The sequence below is a fragment of the Bufo gargarizans genome, chromosome 3 (assembly GCF_014858855.1).
Source record: "Bufo gargarizans isolate SCDJY-AF-19 chromosome 3, ASM1485885v1, whole genome shotgun sequence".
Taxonomy (NCBI): Eukaryota; Metazoa; Chordata; class Amphibia; order Anura; family Bufonidae; genus Bufo; species Bufo gargarizans.
In genome coordinates, this window is record NC_058082.1 from 322,008,323 (window position 1) to 322,026,745 (window position 18,423).

Consider the following 18,423-nt stretch of genomic DNA (forward strand, 5'->3'; position numbering starts at 1 on the left):
AAGGTAGCATCATTTATTTTGGTGGTGGTTTCCTTGATTGACTGGAGACACAATAAGTATGTTTATGTATATACTCCTCTTTTTTTCAGCCATATATCTATATCACATAGGGACGCTCGTCCTATAACATGACGACCTGTGCCCTGTTGGCAAACTAATACAAGGAGTGATATCAAAACTCTTAGACAGAGTGAGTTACCAATTAACACTATGTGACTAACATGGTGGTGGGCACACATTTATCAGGCGATGATTTAGTGCTTATGACGACCTGTAAACGGGACAGATATGGCATCAAACTCTGCAAACTATGTGAAAGCCAAAGTGGCTATACACATACATTTACAGTTTGAGGGAAAAGATTCAAAATTTGAACCCCCAGAGTGCCCCCCACTCCTTGCAATAGCAGGAAAAATAGTATAGGACTTGATTCACCCCCTGCTAGGTCAAGGGTACAACTTGTACCTTGACAACTTCTACACAAGTCTCCCACTACTGAAATGCCAGTTTTCCAGAGACACTGTTGCATGTGGAACTATCAGATGAAACCAAAAACATCTGCCTAAAATTTTTTATAGACTAAAGAATAAAAGTGAGGGAAAGCAGGGCAGTTTGCAGTGATAACATGATGCTTGTTAAGTACAAAGACAAGCGTGACGTCTTTGTACTCACTACCATACATGCTGACAGATCAACCCCTGTTCCAGTTCGTGGATCCACAGAATCAGTCCCCAAACCTGTGTGCATCCAGGACTATAATAAGTTTATGGGAAGGGTGGATCTGTCAGACCAGGTACTGCAACCATACACTGCCCTCCGCAAAACTCAGGCATGGTATAAAAAATTGGCATTGCACCTGACGCAAATTGCCCTCTATAATGCTTTTGTAATATACAGAAGCGCAGGAAACAGAGGAAAATTCCTGCACTTTCAAGAAAAAGTAATAAAGACGTTTTTATTTGGGGAACAGGAAGGGGAAGGGAGCAGGGCCACAGAAAGTGAGAGCAGAATAATACGAGGACAGCATTTCCCCGGGGTAGTCCCCCCCACAGAGACACGGAGAAGGCCACAAAAAAAAGGTGTCGGGTATGCTCCAGAAATGGAATCAGGAAAAGACACAATTCATCATTGTGAGACGAGCCCCTCAAAGCCGGGTCTTGGCATAAAAGACTGTTTTAGAATCTACCACACCTCTGTTGACTTTTAACGAAACCCCCTTTGATCATTTTATAAAACACCCCCTTGAAACTGTATGCTGGTAAAAATTCTAATTTCCCTTTTCTCCACATTTTAATTGGCATTCTAAAAAAACCTAATAACTCATTACACCCCTAGATGAATACCTTGACGGGTGTTTTATAAAAGGGGACTAGAACTTTGTATGTTCTGGTAGCTCAGTGCCTCTGCAATGTGATGACATATTATACAACATATTTCTTTAAAATAATTTGAGACCCTGGTTTCTTTTAGTTGCTATATTTGGCGACTATGTCCTACCATATAAAAACACTTTACAGTGTGCCCATACAGCAGTTTACGGCCACATATGAAGTGTTGCCATATTCAGGAGAGAATGGGTAACAAATTGTGGGTGTAATTTACTCTGTTACCGCATGTGAAAATAAATAATGTGGCCCTAAAGAGGTTGTTGTTGGGTCAAAGTGCTCGCTACATGCCTTGAAAAATTCCTTGGGGGGGGTGTAGTTTCCAAAATGGGGTCACTTCTTGGAGTTTTCCACTGTAGGGGTACCTCGGGGTTTCTTCAAATGTGACATGGCACCTGAAAATTATTCCAGCGAAATCTGCCCTCCAAAAGCCATTAAGCGTTCCTTGCCTTTTGAACCCTGCAGTGTGCCCATACAGCAGTTTACGGCCACATATAGGGTGTTTCTGTAAACTACAGAATTAGGGCAATAAATGTTGAGTTTGGTTTGGCTGTTAACCCTTGCTTTGTTACTAAAAAAAAAAAAAAAACTGACAAGACTAAAATGGAAAATCTGCCAAAAAAAGTGAAATTCTGAAATTTCATCTCCATTTTTCATTAATTCTTGTGGAACACCTAAAAGGGTTAACAACGTTTGTAAAATCAGTTTGGGTCATTTTTGGGTGCTTTCTATTATGTAAGCCTCACAAAGTGACTTCCTTTTAGCATCCGTATTGCATAATTTTTTTGTGTGTGGATCCATTGTAACAATGCCTATCCTGGTCTGCAAAATGGTCAAGGAAAAGGACATGCTACATTTTTTTTTTTGCGGGGGCTACAGAATGGACATGGTGTGCTGTCCGCATTTTTTGCAGACCCATTGAAATTAATGGGTCCTTATCCAATCCAAGCACGGACGCGGAAAAAACTAAATACGTTCATGTGAAAGTAGCCTAAAAGGTGAGTTTTATTAGTATTTTGGGGTACACCATCTTCAATCGGTCAATATCTTGCTGTCAGTGTTATCCAATACATTACAGAACTGTAAGGGTTACAGAGCATCATAAATAGTGTCGAGTGACTTGTGTTCGCCAACTAAGGTTCGGGTTATCGAAGAATCCAGTTATGGATACTGCTACCACGGACCACAACGGAATTCGGAATCTATAATGGGATTCGCTAATAACCCGAACCTTGGACGCCGAACTTAAAAACACAAGTTCGCTCAACACTACTCATAAAATCAATATAATGCTATGCGACCCCGGCAGTGCGGAAAGTTCAGGACGGGAGAGCTCTGTGTTGCGAGTCTGGAGCATGACACTCACTCGTGTGAAACCAGCATTATAGAACAGGTTCTTACGGACGTGACTATACCCAATATGTCTATTTTTACATAATAAAGCATATTTGAAAGCCATATTTTTCATTTTTCTTCCGATCGTCTTGTCTAGGGGCTCATTTTTTGCGGGAAGAGTAAACTATTTTTATGGGTACTATTTTTGGGTAAATTATTTTTTGATCGTTTAATAGTACACTTTTTTGGTACCAATTTATTTTATTTGTATTTTTTTTACGGCATTCACCTAAGGGCATAGATAATATAAAATTTTTAGAGCAGGTCTTTATAGACGCGGGCGATAGCCAATGTCTATTTTTGTGTCGCTATTTTCAGAAAGCCATATTTTTTTATATTTTTCGGACATCTTATGTAGGGGTTCGTTTTTTGCTGTATGAGGTGATGGTTTGATTGGTACCATTTTGGGATACTTTTTGATCGTTTGGTATAACACTTTTTGTGAGACAAGGTGATCAAAAAATGGCTGTTTGGGCAGTTTTTTTATATCTTTTTTACAGCATGCGGGTGGATCATGTAATATTTTTATAGAGCCTGTCATTATGGACATGGCAATACCCAATTATTATTTTTTAACCTAACTTATTTATTTTTATTATGAAAAACTTTTTTTGTCCCACTGTGAGAGTTTAACTTTTGGGGGACTGACCCCCTCTGCAATGCATTAGAATACATTGTATTCAGCCTAGGGGCTGAATCTCAAAAGCTCCCGTAGGAGGCAAGCCTCGATGCCTGTGTTGGGCATCGGGCTGCTGTTCCACCCACTGAGTCCCCGTCACCGCAGCACAGGGACCCGATGGGGTTTGGGGCTGTGCCTGTACTCTCCACAAACCCTATGTATGCCGCAATCAACATTTACCCTGGCATACAAGGTGTTAAAATGCCAACATCGGTGGATTCACAGATTCCTGCGTATACAGCAGGGGTTCGGCTGTCAATACTACAAAGACCCAGAGAAGGGCAACTAAGGTAATAACTGAAATGGGGGACTACAGTACCCAGAAAGATGATCAAAATTAGGGTTATTCACTTTAGAAAAAAAGACGACTGAGGGGAGATCTAATTAATATGTATAAATATATCAGGGGTCAGTACAGAGATCTATCCCATCATCTATTCATTCCCAGGACGGTGACTGTGACGAGGGGACATCCTCTGCGTCTGGAGGAAAGAAGGTTTATACACAAACATAGAAGAGGATTCTTTACGGTAAGAGCAGTGAGACTATGGAACTCTCTGCCTGAGGAGGTGGTGATGGTGAGTACAATAAAGGAATTCAAGAGGGGCCTGGATGTATTTCTGGAGCTTAATAATATTACAGGCTATAGCTACTAGAGCGGCGGCGTTGATCCAGGGAGCTATTCTGATTGCCTGATTGGAGTCGGAAAGGAATTTTTCTCCATTAAAGTGAGGAAAAATTGATCTCTACCTCACAGGGTTTTTTGCCTTCCTCTGGATCAACTTGCAGGATAAGGGTACTTTCACACTAGCGGCAGGACGGATCCGGCATTGACTATAACGGGGACGGGGGCGGAGCTCTGGAGCAGCACAGCAGTGCGCAGCGAGAGGCCGCCAGACATGCAGTACTTTTAGTCCAGCGGTCTCTCACCGTGCACTGCCGTGCTGCGCCGGAGCACCGCCCCCGTCCCTATTATAGTCAATGGGAACGGAGCGGCGGCACGGCGAAATAGCGGCAGGACGGATCCGACAGGGTGAACAGCCTGTCGGATCCGTCCTGCTGCTAGCGTGAAAGTATCCCAACAGGCCGAACTGGATGGACAGAGGTCTTTTTTCAGCCTTCTAAACTATGTATGTTACCCCTACTGCTGAGCGAATGGGTGCATGTACAGCACTGGGATTTAAGTCACGTCCATATACAGCGCTCGTATCCTACAGGTTAAGGGGGCTAATATTGACCTACGTGAATTTAGTTTCTTTTAAAATATCTCTGTTATAGTACGCAAATAAAAAGGATTCATGTTTTCTAAAAAAACTAGTATACCTAGAAATGCTATGTTGAAAAATCCTTGCTCTGTTATAATATATACTCCTTGGTATACAATCTTTATGCTGTTTTTGTTTCCAAACCAGTTTAAAAATAAGGTATGCCAGTCAAACAATGAAAATATCAGCAAAGTAGATCTTACCTACTATTGTAAAATAGCTTTTTCTGTCCCATTCAGGACAGATCATGTTTTTGTACAAAAGAATGGCAACAAGGTGAAACTAGATAGCATCCTGTTTTAAAAAGGTGCCTATTTTCTGACCTTGGAGAAAAAAATTATATTATATTATAATATATATATATATATATATATATATACACACACACACACATACACATATATACATAAACACACACATACACATAGTATGAGCAGAGTTTATAGTAAATTAAATTAGGAAATATATGTAGCCAATGGCTTCATATACACTGCCTGTCCAAAAAATAAAGGTCACACACTAATATTTTGTTGGACTGCCTTTAGCTTTGATTACGGCATGCACTCGCTGTGGCATTGTTTCGATAAGCTTCTGCAATGTCACAAGATTTATTTCCATCCAGTGTTGCATTCGTTTTTCACCAAGATCTTGCATTGATGATGGTAGAGTCTGACCGCTGCGCAAAGCCTTCTCCAGCACATCCCAAAGATTCTCAATGGGGTTAAGGTCTGGACTCTGTGGTGGCCAGTCCATGTGTGAAAATGATGTCTCATGCTCCCTGAACCACTCTTTCACAATTTGAGGCTGATGAATCCTGGCATCGTCATCTTGGAAAATGCCCGTGCCATCAGGGAAGAAAAAATGGATGGAATAACCTGGTCATTCAGTATGTTCAGGTAGTCAGCTGACCTCATTCTTGGAGCATATACTGTTGCTGAATCTAGACCTGACCAACTGCAGCAACCCCAGATCATAGCACTGCCCCCACAGGCTTGTACAGTAGGCACTAGGCATGATGGGTGCATCACTTCATCTGCCGCTCTTCTTACCCTGATGTGCCCATCACTCGAACAGGGTAAATCTGGACTCATCAGACCACATGACCTTCTTCCATTGCTCCAGAGTCCAATCTTTATGCTCCCTAGCAAATTGAAGCCTTTTTTTCTGGTTTGTCTCCCTGATTAGTGGTTTTCTTACGGCTACACAGCTGTTCAGTCCCAATCCCTTGAGTTCCTTCGCATTGTGCGTGTGGAAATGCCCTTACTTTCACTATTAAACATAGCCCTGAGTTCCACTGTTTTTCTTCGATTTGATTTCAAACGTTTAATCGATCACCAATCACGATCATTCAGGATTTCTTTCCCCCCCCCCGACACATTTCTTCCTCGGATATGATGGGTCCCCACTATCCTTCCAGTTTTTAGTAATGCGTTGGACAGTTCTTAACCCAATTTTAGTAGTTTCTGCAATCTCCTTAGATGTTTTCTCTGCTTGATGCTTGCCAATGATTTGACCCTTCTCAAACAGACTAACATCTTTTCCACAACCACGAGACGTGTCTTTCACATGGTTGTTTAAGAAATGAGAGGCAACTCATTGCACCAGTTGGGGTTAAATAACGTGTTGCCAGCTGAAAGATAATTGCCCATGCAGTAATCCAATAGGAGGCTCATAACTATTTGCTAAGTTAAATCCAGGTGGCGACTTTTTCTTTGGACAGGCAGTGTATTTCCCAATTCGATTTAAATTGAGCAATTGAGACTGCTGAAGAGAACCTGAGCTTTCATCGCCGAGAGAAAGAAATGGTAAAATGACAATTCCCAACGCTTAACTTTTATGTTCAGAACATCCTTTCTCAGTTTATGTCAGCGTTAATGTCTTAATTACACTTTTCCCTGAAAGCAATCACAAATATGTACCATCGCTCCAAGGTTTCATTAGCCTTATTTATTTTAGACCTGGCCTCAACCGAAGAAGTTTTGTCAAATCATTAGAATTAATAAACAGCCTCTAAATCACTCAGTAATCAGCCTCAGAATCTCAGTACATTGCCTAACCAAGCCAACATGTGTAGATCCTGGCGCTCGCTCTGCCCTGGAGAGCACTGAAGATCTGGGAAGGGCGACATGTTCTTTTCACCCAAAAACTATTGTGAAACATCCTAAAGACTTCTTTGGCAGCCAACATCAGTTTGGGTGTGAAAAGGTGGACAAAGTGCTATTTGCAAACTTGCCAACAAGTCCAGAAGCAAGTCAAAATGTTATGTCTGTCAGGATGTGGAAGGGATTGTAAGGTTTACACTAGTTACCTGGCATTCTACCCAACTCAGAAAATATACAGAGAAGTATACTGGATCAGATTTACCAAGACTTGCATTGCAGGACCCACCCACATTATAGAAAAGTGCTATAAAATCTTAATTCTCGTGCAAATTATTTGCAATAAGTGGATGTGATAAAACAGCAGAATGGGTTGTTTGTAGGTTTAAAGGGGGTTTCTGACACATTATAACTGATGACCTGGTCATCAGTATCTGATCAGTGAGGGTCAGATCCCCACCAATCAGCTGTTTGAGAAGGCCACGGCGCTCTCAGTAGACCAGCTTTTCCTAGACCAGTCATGACCCGTTCATCAGACATGTCCTAGGCACATCTCAGCCCCATTTAGGTGAATGGGGTTGAGCGCAATACCAAACACAGCCACTATACAATGTGCTGCTCTGTACTTGGTAAGCACGAAGAAGGCCGCATCGCTCACAAACAGCTGACCAGAGGGGGTCCTGAGTGTTGGACCCCCACCGATCAGATACTGATTACCTATATAGAGGAGTTCAGTTTTCAGCTGTAAATTTGAGTGCATGTCCATCTGGCATAAAGCCAAAATGGAGACGTGCAGATTTGCTGCTGCAGAATGACAAGGGCAAGATAATAATCTGTATACTTATCTTCTGAATCTTCTCCCTTCTCCTGTGGTGAAGCATGAGTGGTTCCCCACCCGCCTCTGGATCCTCGCCTCCAGAGAGGACATGGACACATGGGAACCCTGCAGCACAGGAGGACCAAGCAAGCAATGTCACAGGAGGGGAAAAGAGATCTGGACGGGGAGTATTCTGCTCACTACTACTTTTTTATTTATTTGATTGTCCTACAGATCCACCAAAATCTTTTGTATTGTAGATTTTCCCCAGTGAAGTAAGTAAAATCCATGCCAATCCACATATTAAATTGGCATGTGGCAGGTATAAATATCTATACTGCAGTTTAATTTCCACTTGGAAAGGTTTTTTAGCATGTGGATGAGATTTGCTGTAATCTCGGCTCCTTTGCTGGTACTGTAATCTGCTGCAGGTTTCTAACCCGCAAGTCTAGAGAGAAAATCCACAGCAATCCTGTCACAAGTGAACAAGCCCTAAGGCTATCTGCACATGGGTATGGGCTATCCTGCAGAAATTCTGCACAAATTGCTGTGCAGATTTCTGTACCTTTCCAAACCAAATGTGTACCAACACCCACTTGTTACTTGTGGTTTTTGGTGCGGATTTGTTGCGGTTGATCTCACCCTCGCATTGAAATGGGTGAAATCCACACAAATGAACCGCAGAAAGAATTGACATGCCGCAAAAGAAAAAAAGGCAAAGTGTACAAGAGATTTGTCTAGTCTCATACACTTCGCTGGTACTGTACTACGCTGTGGTTTCGCACAAGAATCCGCCACTTGTGCAGACAGCCACCTACTGTGCATTTTAAACCTCCAAATCAATGTATTTTTATTAATTTCTTTTTATTCTAGAATTATTCTTGGTGGCTTTGTTCAAAAGTTTGGAGTTATTGTAGTACTTCTATCTGAAGTAAGTTACAATCTCAAAGAGGGACAATATATGCCGACAAGTATCGCAGCAATTTTTTTCATACTAGCTACGCCTCTAACTCCGCCCAAAGTATAATTACTGACTCCATCAGAACTGCAGCAGCTGGGGATCGGTTAGGCGAGTATAAGCTCCTTTATTTTTTGCAGCATGTGGAGCCCCTGGGACAATTTCTTTTCTTGCACTTCAATATCCATTATAGATATTTTAAAGGTCCAAATTGCACCAAATAATGAAGTTATGGCCTAATATACAGGTAGAAACCATGCAGATAGTTTGTAAGGAGCAATTTAGTAAATATATTCATGGACATTTATGCATTAATTCCCCAGGTTAAAAAGAGGGACATTTAAGGATCAAAGAGGGACATGGGTCCAAAAGAGGGACACTTGGGAGGCATGGTACTACTAGTTTAATATAAAATATAGAGCAACCTTGAATAAAGCCCTAAGCACCCAACCTTACTGTGTGCCAAGCTCCAGTCTGACAGAGCTCCTACGGGTCTGGATTCACATATGGTGCTTCTAGAGGAGAATGTCCCCTAGACAGAATGCAGTTTTACACGGCACTATATTTTTCATCATGGATTTACACAATTTATGAAATAAGAATCCTTTGTGATCTATCACCAGTATAAGCTTATAACAAGCTGTGGCCAGCATATTACAGATTTATCATATTGCCTTGTTCACAAGCTCTTAGGATCTATCTTCCCCATTTCTTTATTCACCCTTGCAGAACCTTTTATCAATACCAGTGGAGCATTTGCTGAGCTTTTCACTTTCACTAGCTCTGCTTAGTGGTCCTCCATGTAACCGCAAGCTACTTTAGGCTAGGCCAAGTTCTCACTTCAGTTTTTTGACCACTTAGTGCCAGCCAAAACCAGGTAAAAAACACAGAAGAGGTGCAAATCTTTCCATTACACCTGATCTCTGAGTAGGTATCACTACTGGTTTTAGCTCATAATAACTGATGGGAATAACTGACTGAATAACTGAAGTGTGAACCTGGCCTTGGTACCACCTAACGTAAGTGAAAGGACAGCAAGAATGTAAATGTTGAAGCATGGCGCCAACACTGGACTTTAAAGCAGGAGACCTACAGTTGCCTATGATGGGAATCATCAAATTGAATGACAACAAGCATAAGGGAAATATTTCATGCAAAAAGAGCGCTTTACAATACCTTAAGGCAGAGAATCGTTTGGCTTTTGCTTTATCCAGAAACTTCTTGCACTTTGCTATTCTATCGTCCAAATCTTGCAGCAACACCTTTGAACTATGCTTTGCAGCGCTGTTCGGATCGGCATTTGAGCAAGCATCAGTTTCGGCATCAGAAATGTGGGCACTTGGATGTTCATCTTTTTCTGACAAAACGTCTCCTTCCTGCGAATCCAGTTCTGAAATGTCTGACATCCCATCGATCTCTATAGGCACCAAGTCTTCCTGTGAAAATTCTGGAGCGATGTTAATCTTTCGAAAGTTTTGGCGAACATTTGACAAAATTTCTCTTATCTCCTCCTTTTCCAAAATTGCAGCTTCCTGAGTGTCTGTGATTGCATTTTCATCGTCAAGTTCTTCCTCATTCGCACTGGTTCCAGCAGCCGTTGCTAATGATGTTTGCTGAGGCTAGTAGGAAAATGACCAAAATGCACTTATGAACTTACAGAATCTTACATATATAAATTTGCCAACAAATGCTACTGATTTAGAGAGGACACCAGCTGTAGCTGGGTGTGTATACTGGCAGCAGGGACAGCAGTCATTAGAAAGAAGAAAGCTGTAAATGTCATAGCAAACGACAGGGAAACAAAATGTTAAAGGAAGGAAAATAAAAAATAAAAAGTACCTCTGGAGGTGGCACTGCATTTGGTGGTTTTACAAAGAAAGGAATCCTCCCTCGCTGCCAATCATTTAGTACCATCTTTGAAACAGTCTGGCGATCAGGCTCTCCACCCTTCCATGGCAAGAAAAAGAAGTTATCATCAAAAGTGTTGAAGTAAACTTTCAATTTACCAAAAAAAATTATATATTATAATAAATAAAAATATATATATAAAATTATTTTTTTCATAAATAGTAACCCAAATGCAAAACATCCATTTGCAATAATTTCATTTATTTTCATTCAAGTTCTATCCTGCAATGTTACATGCATGCTGAATTTCCTGTGACAGACTCCCTTTAAAGAGGTTTTCCAGGCTCCTGATATTGATGACCTATCCTCACGTTCAGGTCATTAATATCTGATTAGAGAAGGCCCGTCATCTGCTTTCCTCTGCAGTACTGTAAATGGAGCAGGAAGAACAGCTCTGTTCAAAGTGTAACGGCTCGGCTCCCACTGAAGTGAATGGCCACTACACATTGAATGGAGCTGTGCTCCCTGTTCCATTCACAGTGCTAGCTCCATCCGCAGAGGCTGCAGGGAACAGCTGATCGGTGAGGGTACTCTCATCAATTGCATATTAATTACTAAGGCCTCATGCACACGACCGGTCAGTTTTTTGCTGTCCGCAAAAAACAGAAGCCGCCTGTGTGCCTTCTGCACTTTGTGGAATGGAACGGGCGGCCCATTGTAGAAATGACTATTCTTGTCCGCAAAACAGACAAGAATAGGACATGCTACATTTTTTTTGCGGAGGTACAGAACGGAGAAACATGGAGTGCTGTCCGCATCTTTTGCGGCCCCATTGAAGTGAATGGGTCCGCATCAGAGCCGCAAAAACTGCGGCTCTGATGCGGACCAGAACTACGGTTGTGTGCATGTAGCCTTATCCTGAGGATATGTCATCAAATATCAGGAGCCTATAAAAACTCTTTAATACCAGGAAATGCATGAAATATTATAGATATTGGTTATTAACCACAGACAGCAGTGTCAGCTATTAGAATCCTATTAACAAAGGGATGTCAGGGGGTTGGTTAGGAAAGATTAGTAGGCCATCCTGCTTTCCCCATGATCTGTTCTTCCTCGGGTAGTGGTCTCATCCTAGGCCTGTGAGATCACTTCTAGGGCAAGCAAATAGACTTTGGATGTTTCATCTGAAGTCGATTCGCATAAAACTTTGTTGTTAGAATACTGTACAGTATTAGAATGTCTTGGCTCCGATGAGCCAAAAGTTATTACTTTGCGAAGTCTCGTGAGACTTCGGGTAATAACTTCAGAAATTAATTTCTACTGGTAAAAAGCTTTTCCCGAACTCCGGTTTGGTTCCAAGTGGTACAATATTGTAACAAAGTTTTATGCAAATCGACTTCTGATGTTTCCTCCGAAGTCGATTCACTCATCCCTAATGACTTCTATCGGTGACGTGGCCTTTGTGCAGCTCAGTCCCTTTCAAGTGAATGGGACAGCATAGCAATTCTAAGCACAGCCGCTATACAACGTACATAGTTGTGCTTGGCATCGTAGGAAGAACCCTTCAAACAGCTGTTGAGGGCATAAAGATTGAAGTTCCAGAAAACTGCCCCCACGGCCTCTTTCACACGTGCGATGTGCGAAGCAATTTTTCATGCATCATTATTGCATTCAGCGGGGGTGGGGGGGAAACAAAAAAACCAAAAATCACTGCATGTTCTATATTCCTGCGTTTTTTCACGCAGCTCTGGTTCTATAAAAATGAATGGGGCTTCAGTGAAAAACAGATGCAATGAGTTTTTCACTGACAGTTGCTAGGAGATGTAAATTGTTATTCTTCAGGTTTTTTTCAATGAAAAACTGCACATAATCGCAGACAAAACTGATTAAACTTGCGTGCAAATCCATCCTTTTTTTTTCCTGAACAGACCCTGAGAGAATCCATAATGCGCGTGTGAAAGAGGCTTTAAAGGGGTTGTCTCTCACTTCAGCAAGTGGCATTTATGTAGAGAAAGTTAATACAAGGCACTTCCTACTATATTGTTATTATCCATTTTGCTTCCTTGGCTGGCTAGATTCATTTTCCCATCGCATTTTACACTGGTCGTTTCCATGGTTACGACCGCCCTGCAATCCATCAGCAGTGGCCGTGCTTGCACACTAAAGAAAAGAGTGCCGGCCTCTCAGGTGGTCAGGAACATGGGAGCATGGATGTGCCAGTGAGAGACAACCCATTTAAGATTTTTTTTTTTTTATTGTAATTCTTAGTGTCCAAATAGGGTTCTCTTATTTATTTGAAATTGGCAAAGACGTTTGTTTTATAGGTCTTAACTGGAGTAAAACAAAAAACCTAATGTTTATTTTATTCAAGGAATAATACTTTCACCCAAATATAAATCTTCTAATACTCTTGAGCACAGCAATGCCAAAAAGAGGCCCATTGTGTAATGTACAATGTCGCTACAGTGCAGAGAACAAAGATAACACTTCAGTTTTACAGTATTTTACATATGCCCTTTAGGTTCCGCCGTTTGGCTGATAATCACCCAGGTAGACAAATGTTGGTGGATGCCAAGAGGTACTATGGGGGCACATGTTAACAGTGAACCGCCTATTATCAGTGATCTGTGGACTCGGAATGTCCCCTCTGCACAGGTTATGTCATATCATTAATGACCGCGTTGGTGTTCACACTTGCCCAAATGCAGAAGCCAGTTGTAATCGCATCACTAACTGGAGGTTTGCAGCATATTAAAGGACAGTTTCCTGTCATAGTACAGTATGTGAGCTGGAATAGTGCGACACAGAGTGTACATTAAAAGGGTTTCTCCGGCAAGGATCCAAAATGACCGCCAGCCACCTGTACTAGAAAGTGAGTAGGACTTGCTTCCTCCACTTTGAGAGCTGCTTGAGTGGATGAGAGGGCCAGATCACACTCTGCTCCAGCACTTACCTTACTACATAAGACCTCATGCACGCGACCATATGCATTTTGCAGTCCGCAGAAAACGGATCCGCAAAAAAAACGGATGACGTCACTGTGCATTCCGCATTTTGCAGAACGGAACAGCTGGCCCCTTATAGAACAGTACTATCCTTGTCCGTAATGCGGACAATAATAAGACGTTCTATTTTTTTGCGGAACGGAAATAAGGACATACAGAAACGGAATGCACACAGAGTAACTTCCGTTTTTTAGTTTTTTTTTGCGGACCCACTGAAATGAATGGCTCTGTATATGGTCCTCAATAAAAATAAAGGAACGGACATGGAAAGAATATGCGCACGTGTGCATGAGGCCTAAATGGTGAGTTTTCCTGTCAGGCTGCTCAGCCATGATGGCATATCATAGACAGGATCGCATCATTATCCTCTAGCGTAGAGAGGTTGCTGACGGCTATTTTAAAACATTACCAGAGAACCCCTTTAACATGCTTCTGGCAAATGGACTGTGCCATTCCACCCTTACTTTGCAGGGCATTGACGGGGAGAGGTTCATACTATGATTGCACAATTCAAACCATAATAAATGGAGCCTTATGTAGAAATTAATTATGCTCTTCCCTTTTCTTCTCATGGACATTTCTTGCGTAATTTGAAGACTCTTAATTGGGGCTTTAAAAGATCTGTTTTATTTTTGAGTCAAGGAAACAGGCCACCAGTTCTTAATTTTCAACTATTATTTCATGTTGACCATTTACATCAGTATAATACAGTCGTCATTAGCTTTTAGTAAAATGTCATTCCTAAATAATTACAGATTTTATTTTTCAATTAAATCTTTATTGGAAGAAGTTAACATATTAAAAAGATACAAACCAAGAGAATTACCATCAGATAAGCATCTCCTAAGGCCACTTTCAGACGAGCGAGTGTCACTCTGGACTCGCAGCGCAGCACCCGTACTGAACTCCCAGCACTGCCAGGGTCACATGGCATCATAAATCAATATAATGCTGACAATGTTATCCAATACATTCCAGAACTGTAAGTGTTAAATAGAGTCATAAATCAATACAATGCTATGCAACCCCGGCAGTGCTGGAAGTTCAGGACGCGTGCAGAGCATGACATTCGCTCGTCTGAAAGCGCCCTTAGGGAAGGGGGCAAGAAGGGCAAAAAGTAAAGTCAACAGAAAGGCCTCACGAGTTCTGTGTGCCTTCCACAAAAGATAGAACATGTCCTATTCTTGAAGTCAATAGATCCGCAAAATGCCTATAGTGGTGTGCACAAGGCATATACGGTAATGTATAAAGTAAGGTTCTGCAGTATGCAAGCAATCATACAAATAGGATGGCTTTTTGGAGTAATACATGTATAAAGTCAAACTAAATAATTAAGAAAATCCAATTCTAATGAAAACAATGAATATGGCATGCTCACTGACCTTTAACAGCTTTCCGCTTTTAAACGCAAGCTGCTCCAAGAAATCCTCAGCATTTTCCCAGGAATCTATCTTATAGGTCTTGCTGACGTACTCCGGTTTCGCCCTCTCAAGGACAGCAGCAATGTGATCTTCAGGGCTTTTAATCTTTTCAACTTGTACCTAACAATGTCCAGTGAAGAAAAGAGAAATGGTCAATTTCCATTTGAGGGGGCTGGCAAAATCGCAGAGGTCTGCTGTTAGGGGAAACATACCACAATTTGGAATTATACTAGACATAGATCACACTTCCATCGCATTTCAATTCTCTCTACCGGCATCCTCAGGGGGATCAGGCAGGTCACCTGCCCGACCCCCTGAGGATGCCGGATGGCTGGCGAAACATGTCGGGAGGAAGAGAATGTGTTTGTGTTTTTTTAGAGCAGCAGTCGACCCAGCCTTGTCCTATTCATAATAGACAGAGACTTGAAATGCGATGGAAGTGTGATCTATGTTGATGTACAAGAAGCTGGCCACTTTGTTGCTCCACTACCAATGTTACTGGCGAGGCACAACAGTAACAGATTTATATAGATACAATAAGAGGCTCACATTGTATGTTATAGTTTAAAGGAATATATAAATAAAAAGTTACGTCTTAATCATTCAGCAAGTGTATTTCGAGGTCTGGTAGTCAGGTGACTAAGTGGTATAAATTAACTAATATGGTAAACGTCACGCACTTGCTGAGAGGTCTCTTCATTTTTTGGCAATTTCTTGCTCCTATGCTCCCCCTTGCCCGGCAGGTAAAACAGCCTAGGTCAGCGCTAAAGACCGCCCATTCGTGCCGGTGAGAAGCCCAGTGCGTCACCAGTGGTAAAGAAAAAGACTTTGCAATGCAGGGCAAGGGGCGGGGGGCATAGGAGCAAGAAATGCTCAGGTGCTCCACTGATGCAGGCTAAATGTGTGATGGGGAGCTTATGTCCGGGTTCAGCTCTGAAACCCCTTTAAGACGCACAATGGTCAGATCACATCACCAAACATCCAGGTTTCCAGTTAGTGTCTAGGCATTAGTGCGTTACGCAACCTTTCATCAGATGATTGCCCCAGAAATCCTCATGTATACCTCCAACAGAAGGCTCAAGCACAGTAAACACTGAGCCGAAGGGAAGGCTGGAAATGGTCAGCCTGGGTACAAAGGAGTTTTTACGAGAGAAGACCCACTGCCAGTAGCTATGCCAGCATACGTGAGCCAATGTTCTCATTTCCAAGCCTATATAACAGGTCCGCAGTTCCTTTTCCATGTCCCCATGGATCTCTGCTAAATGCACTATGGACAACCATTTCAGTCCATACTCACCACTCCCTTCAAAACGATGTCCGTTTCAGAATCCCCAGATGGATAAACAACACCAGGGCAATCTATAAGAAATATTCGTCGCATCAGTGTGATATACTGCCAAACCTGAGGGAAAAAAAAAAAGAACATAGAGGGTAAACTACTACAGTTCCCATATAACAATTATTACTATAGCATTTGTATTTTGGTTACAGTCCCCAGCCTTAGAATAAAGACCAACTGAATTGTAATGAACAAACATATTTGAAGTCCATTTTAGACTTTAAAGTAGTACACAAGCATGACAGACCCCATTATGGGTAGAAAACGAGAGACAGAAAGTCCCAAATAAGTGGAGTTGATTTTTCTGCAATTATGGACTCTATGAATGCCATGCTTTCCAATATTTATGTACCCGGGCTGAGTAAAGGCCCTTTTACAAGGATGAATCCAGAAGAATGGAAAGTTTCTTCAGCCATTCATTGGCCCGTCTACAAGCCCCACAAAAATCCGCTGAAAACCAGCAAGAGATGATCGGATCTTCTAGGCAGCTGAAAAACAATTGCTGGTTAGAAGCACATCTTTGAACGAGGGTTGTGGTAACCGCTATATGCTAACAATAGTTTGACTTCACGCAGTTTGCGTTTGCAAGGTTTAACAGGCCGATTGACTTGTTACGGTCCCACATTGGGCCATGTCAAAGAACCCCAATGCTCTGCTTTCAATATGCGGTTCAGCCCTGTGGGGTAGTAGGAGCATGTCACCCAGCACAGGGCCTGTAACACTTTGTTCTGTCATAAGAATGAGTAATCTGTAGAATGACATGGATAGGAGGTCATTGTCACCCTCAGGCATCCGTTCTCAGAACTGGGACTTATTTGTGCTAATGAAGTAAAGAAAAAAAAACAGATGAGTTATGAAGCCATCTGTCTGTAATAAGACCAGCTTTTCTTCTGAGAGCCGCTTCATTCATGGATTCTGCTTCGTAGTAGTACCACTGGAGATCTATGGACCTCCCTTTTAGGGTCTGTCCAGCAAGCTTTGTGCCAACTGCACATATTCACAGTGGTGTGGTCTCCAAGTCCCCGGTCTCAGTAACGGAGTCTTAGAGCCGTATTCCAGGATTTTGTTACTGAAGGACTATACTCCGTATCTGATTGTCAGGGCTTTGACACCCTGCACCCCCACAAATCAGCTGTTTCAGTGAAGCTCTGGTATTACATTTATATAGTTTTTCTTGCGTTTTGATACAAAAAAATAAAATAAAAAACATAGTCTGACCCCCGTCACTTTTTTATGGTAACATCTACAGAGCGGTGTTGGGGCTCATTGTTTTGCGGGAAGATCTGTAGTTTTAATTGATACCATTTTGAGGCTTGTATAACTTTATTAATTTTTTGCTCCTTAGGGAAGAGATAGGGTCTTTAACCCCTTGACTAGCGGGCCACTTTACACCACATCACCTTTTTGCAAATCTGACGTGTCACTTTATGTGGAAATAACTTTGGAACGCTTTTACTTATCCAAGCCATTCAGAGATTGTTTTCTCGTCACATATTGTATTTCATGACAGTGGTAAAAAAAATAATTTTTTTTTTTACAAAGAACTTCAATTTCTCTGCTTTTAAAACAGATAGTGATACCTCATATAATAGTTATCACTTTACATTTCCCATATGTCTACTTCATGTTTGGATCATTTTGTGAATGCCATTTTATTTGTTGGGGACGTTAGAAGACTTAGAAGTTTAGAGCAAGGAAGTGCAGATACGATGTATTTTTCACTGATGGTTGCTAAGAGATGTTTGTAAACCTTAAGTTTATTTATCACGCGCGTGAAAAATGCATCAAAACACATTGCACCCGCGCGGAAAAACTGAATGCAATCTCAGACAAAACTGACTGAACTTGCTTGCAAAATGGTGCGAGTTTCACTGAACGCACCCTGAAAGTATCCGGAGCCAATCAGTATCGTTCGCGTGAAAGAGGCCTTACAGCTTGCTTCCTGCCTGCGAGATCCAGGGGGCTGTCTGGCTGCCTTCCCTGCCATCGGGTCCCTGTCACAGCAGCGTGGGGACCCGGTGGACACCCTGGACCCGGCAGGATCCCACACATGCAACGGTCAGCGCTGACCGCAGCAGTGCGAGGGTTAATGCGCCATCAGTATTTTCAACGATGCATACAGCAGGGGTCCGGCTATCAGCGATTGCCGGACCCCTACCGCTGATCGAGCGAGCGCAGCTCCTGCACCCGCCCGTTCAGCCTGCCGTGCATG

At 42.1% G+C, this 18,423-nt stretch overlaps 1 protein-coding gene across 1 annotated transcript in view; it reads right to left on the minus strand.

Annotated features, from left to right (window-relative positions):
- Positions 1 to 18,423, minus strand: part of GNL2 (G protein nucleolar 2) — a 63,780-nt gene that overhangs the window by 16,911 nt on the left and 28,446 nt on the right. The window contains exons 10-13 of the mRNA XM_044287101.1: positions 16,170 to 16,274; positions 14,834 to 14,992; positions 10,438 to 10,545; positions 9,775 to 10,217 (exon numbers count right to left, since the gene is read on the minus strand). Of these exons, the coding sequence (XP_044143036.1) occupies positions 9,775 to 10,217; positions 10,438 to 10,545; positions 14,834 to 14,992; positions 16,170 to 16,274 (815 nt within the window). The remainder of the gene's footprint in view (positions 1 to 9,774; positions 10,218 to 10,437; positions 10,546 to 14,833; positions 14,993 to 16,169; positions 16,275 to 18,423) is intronic.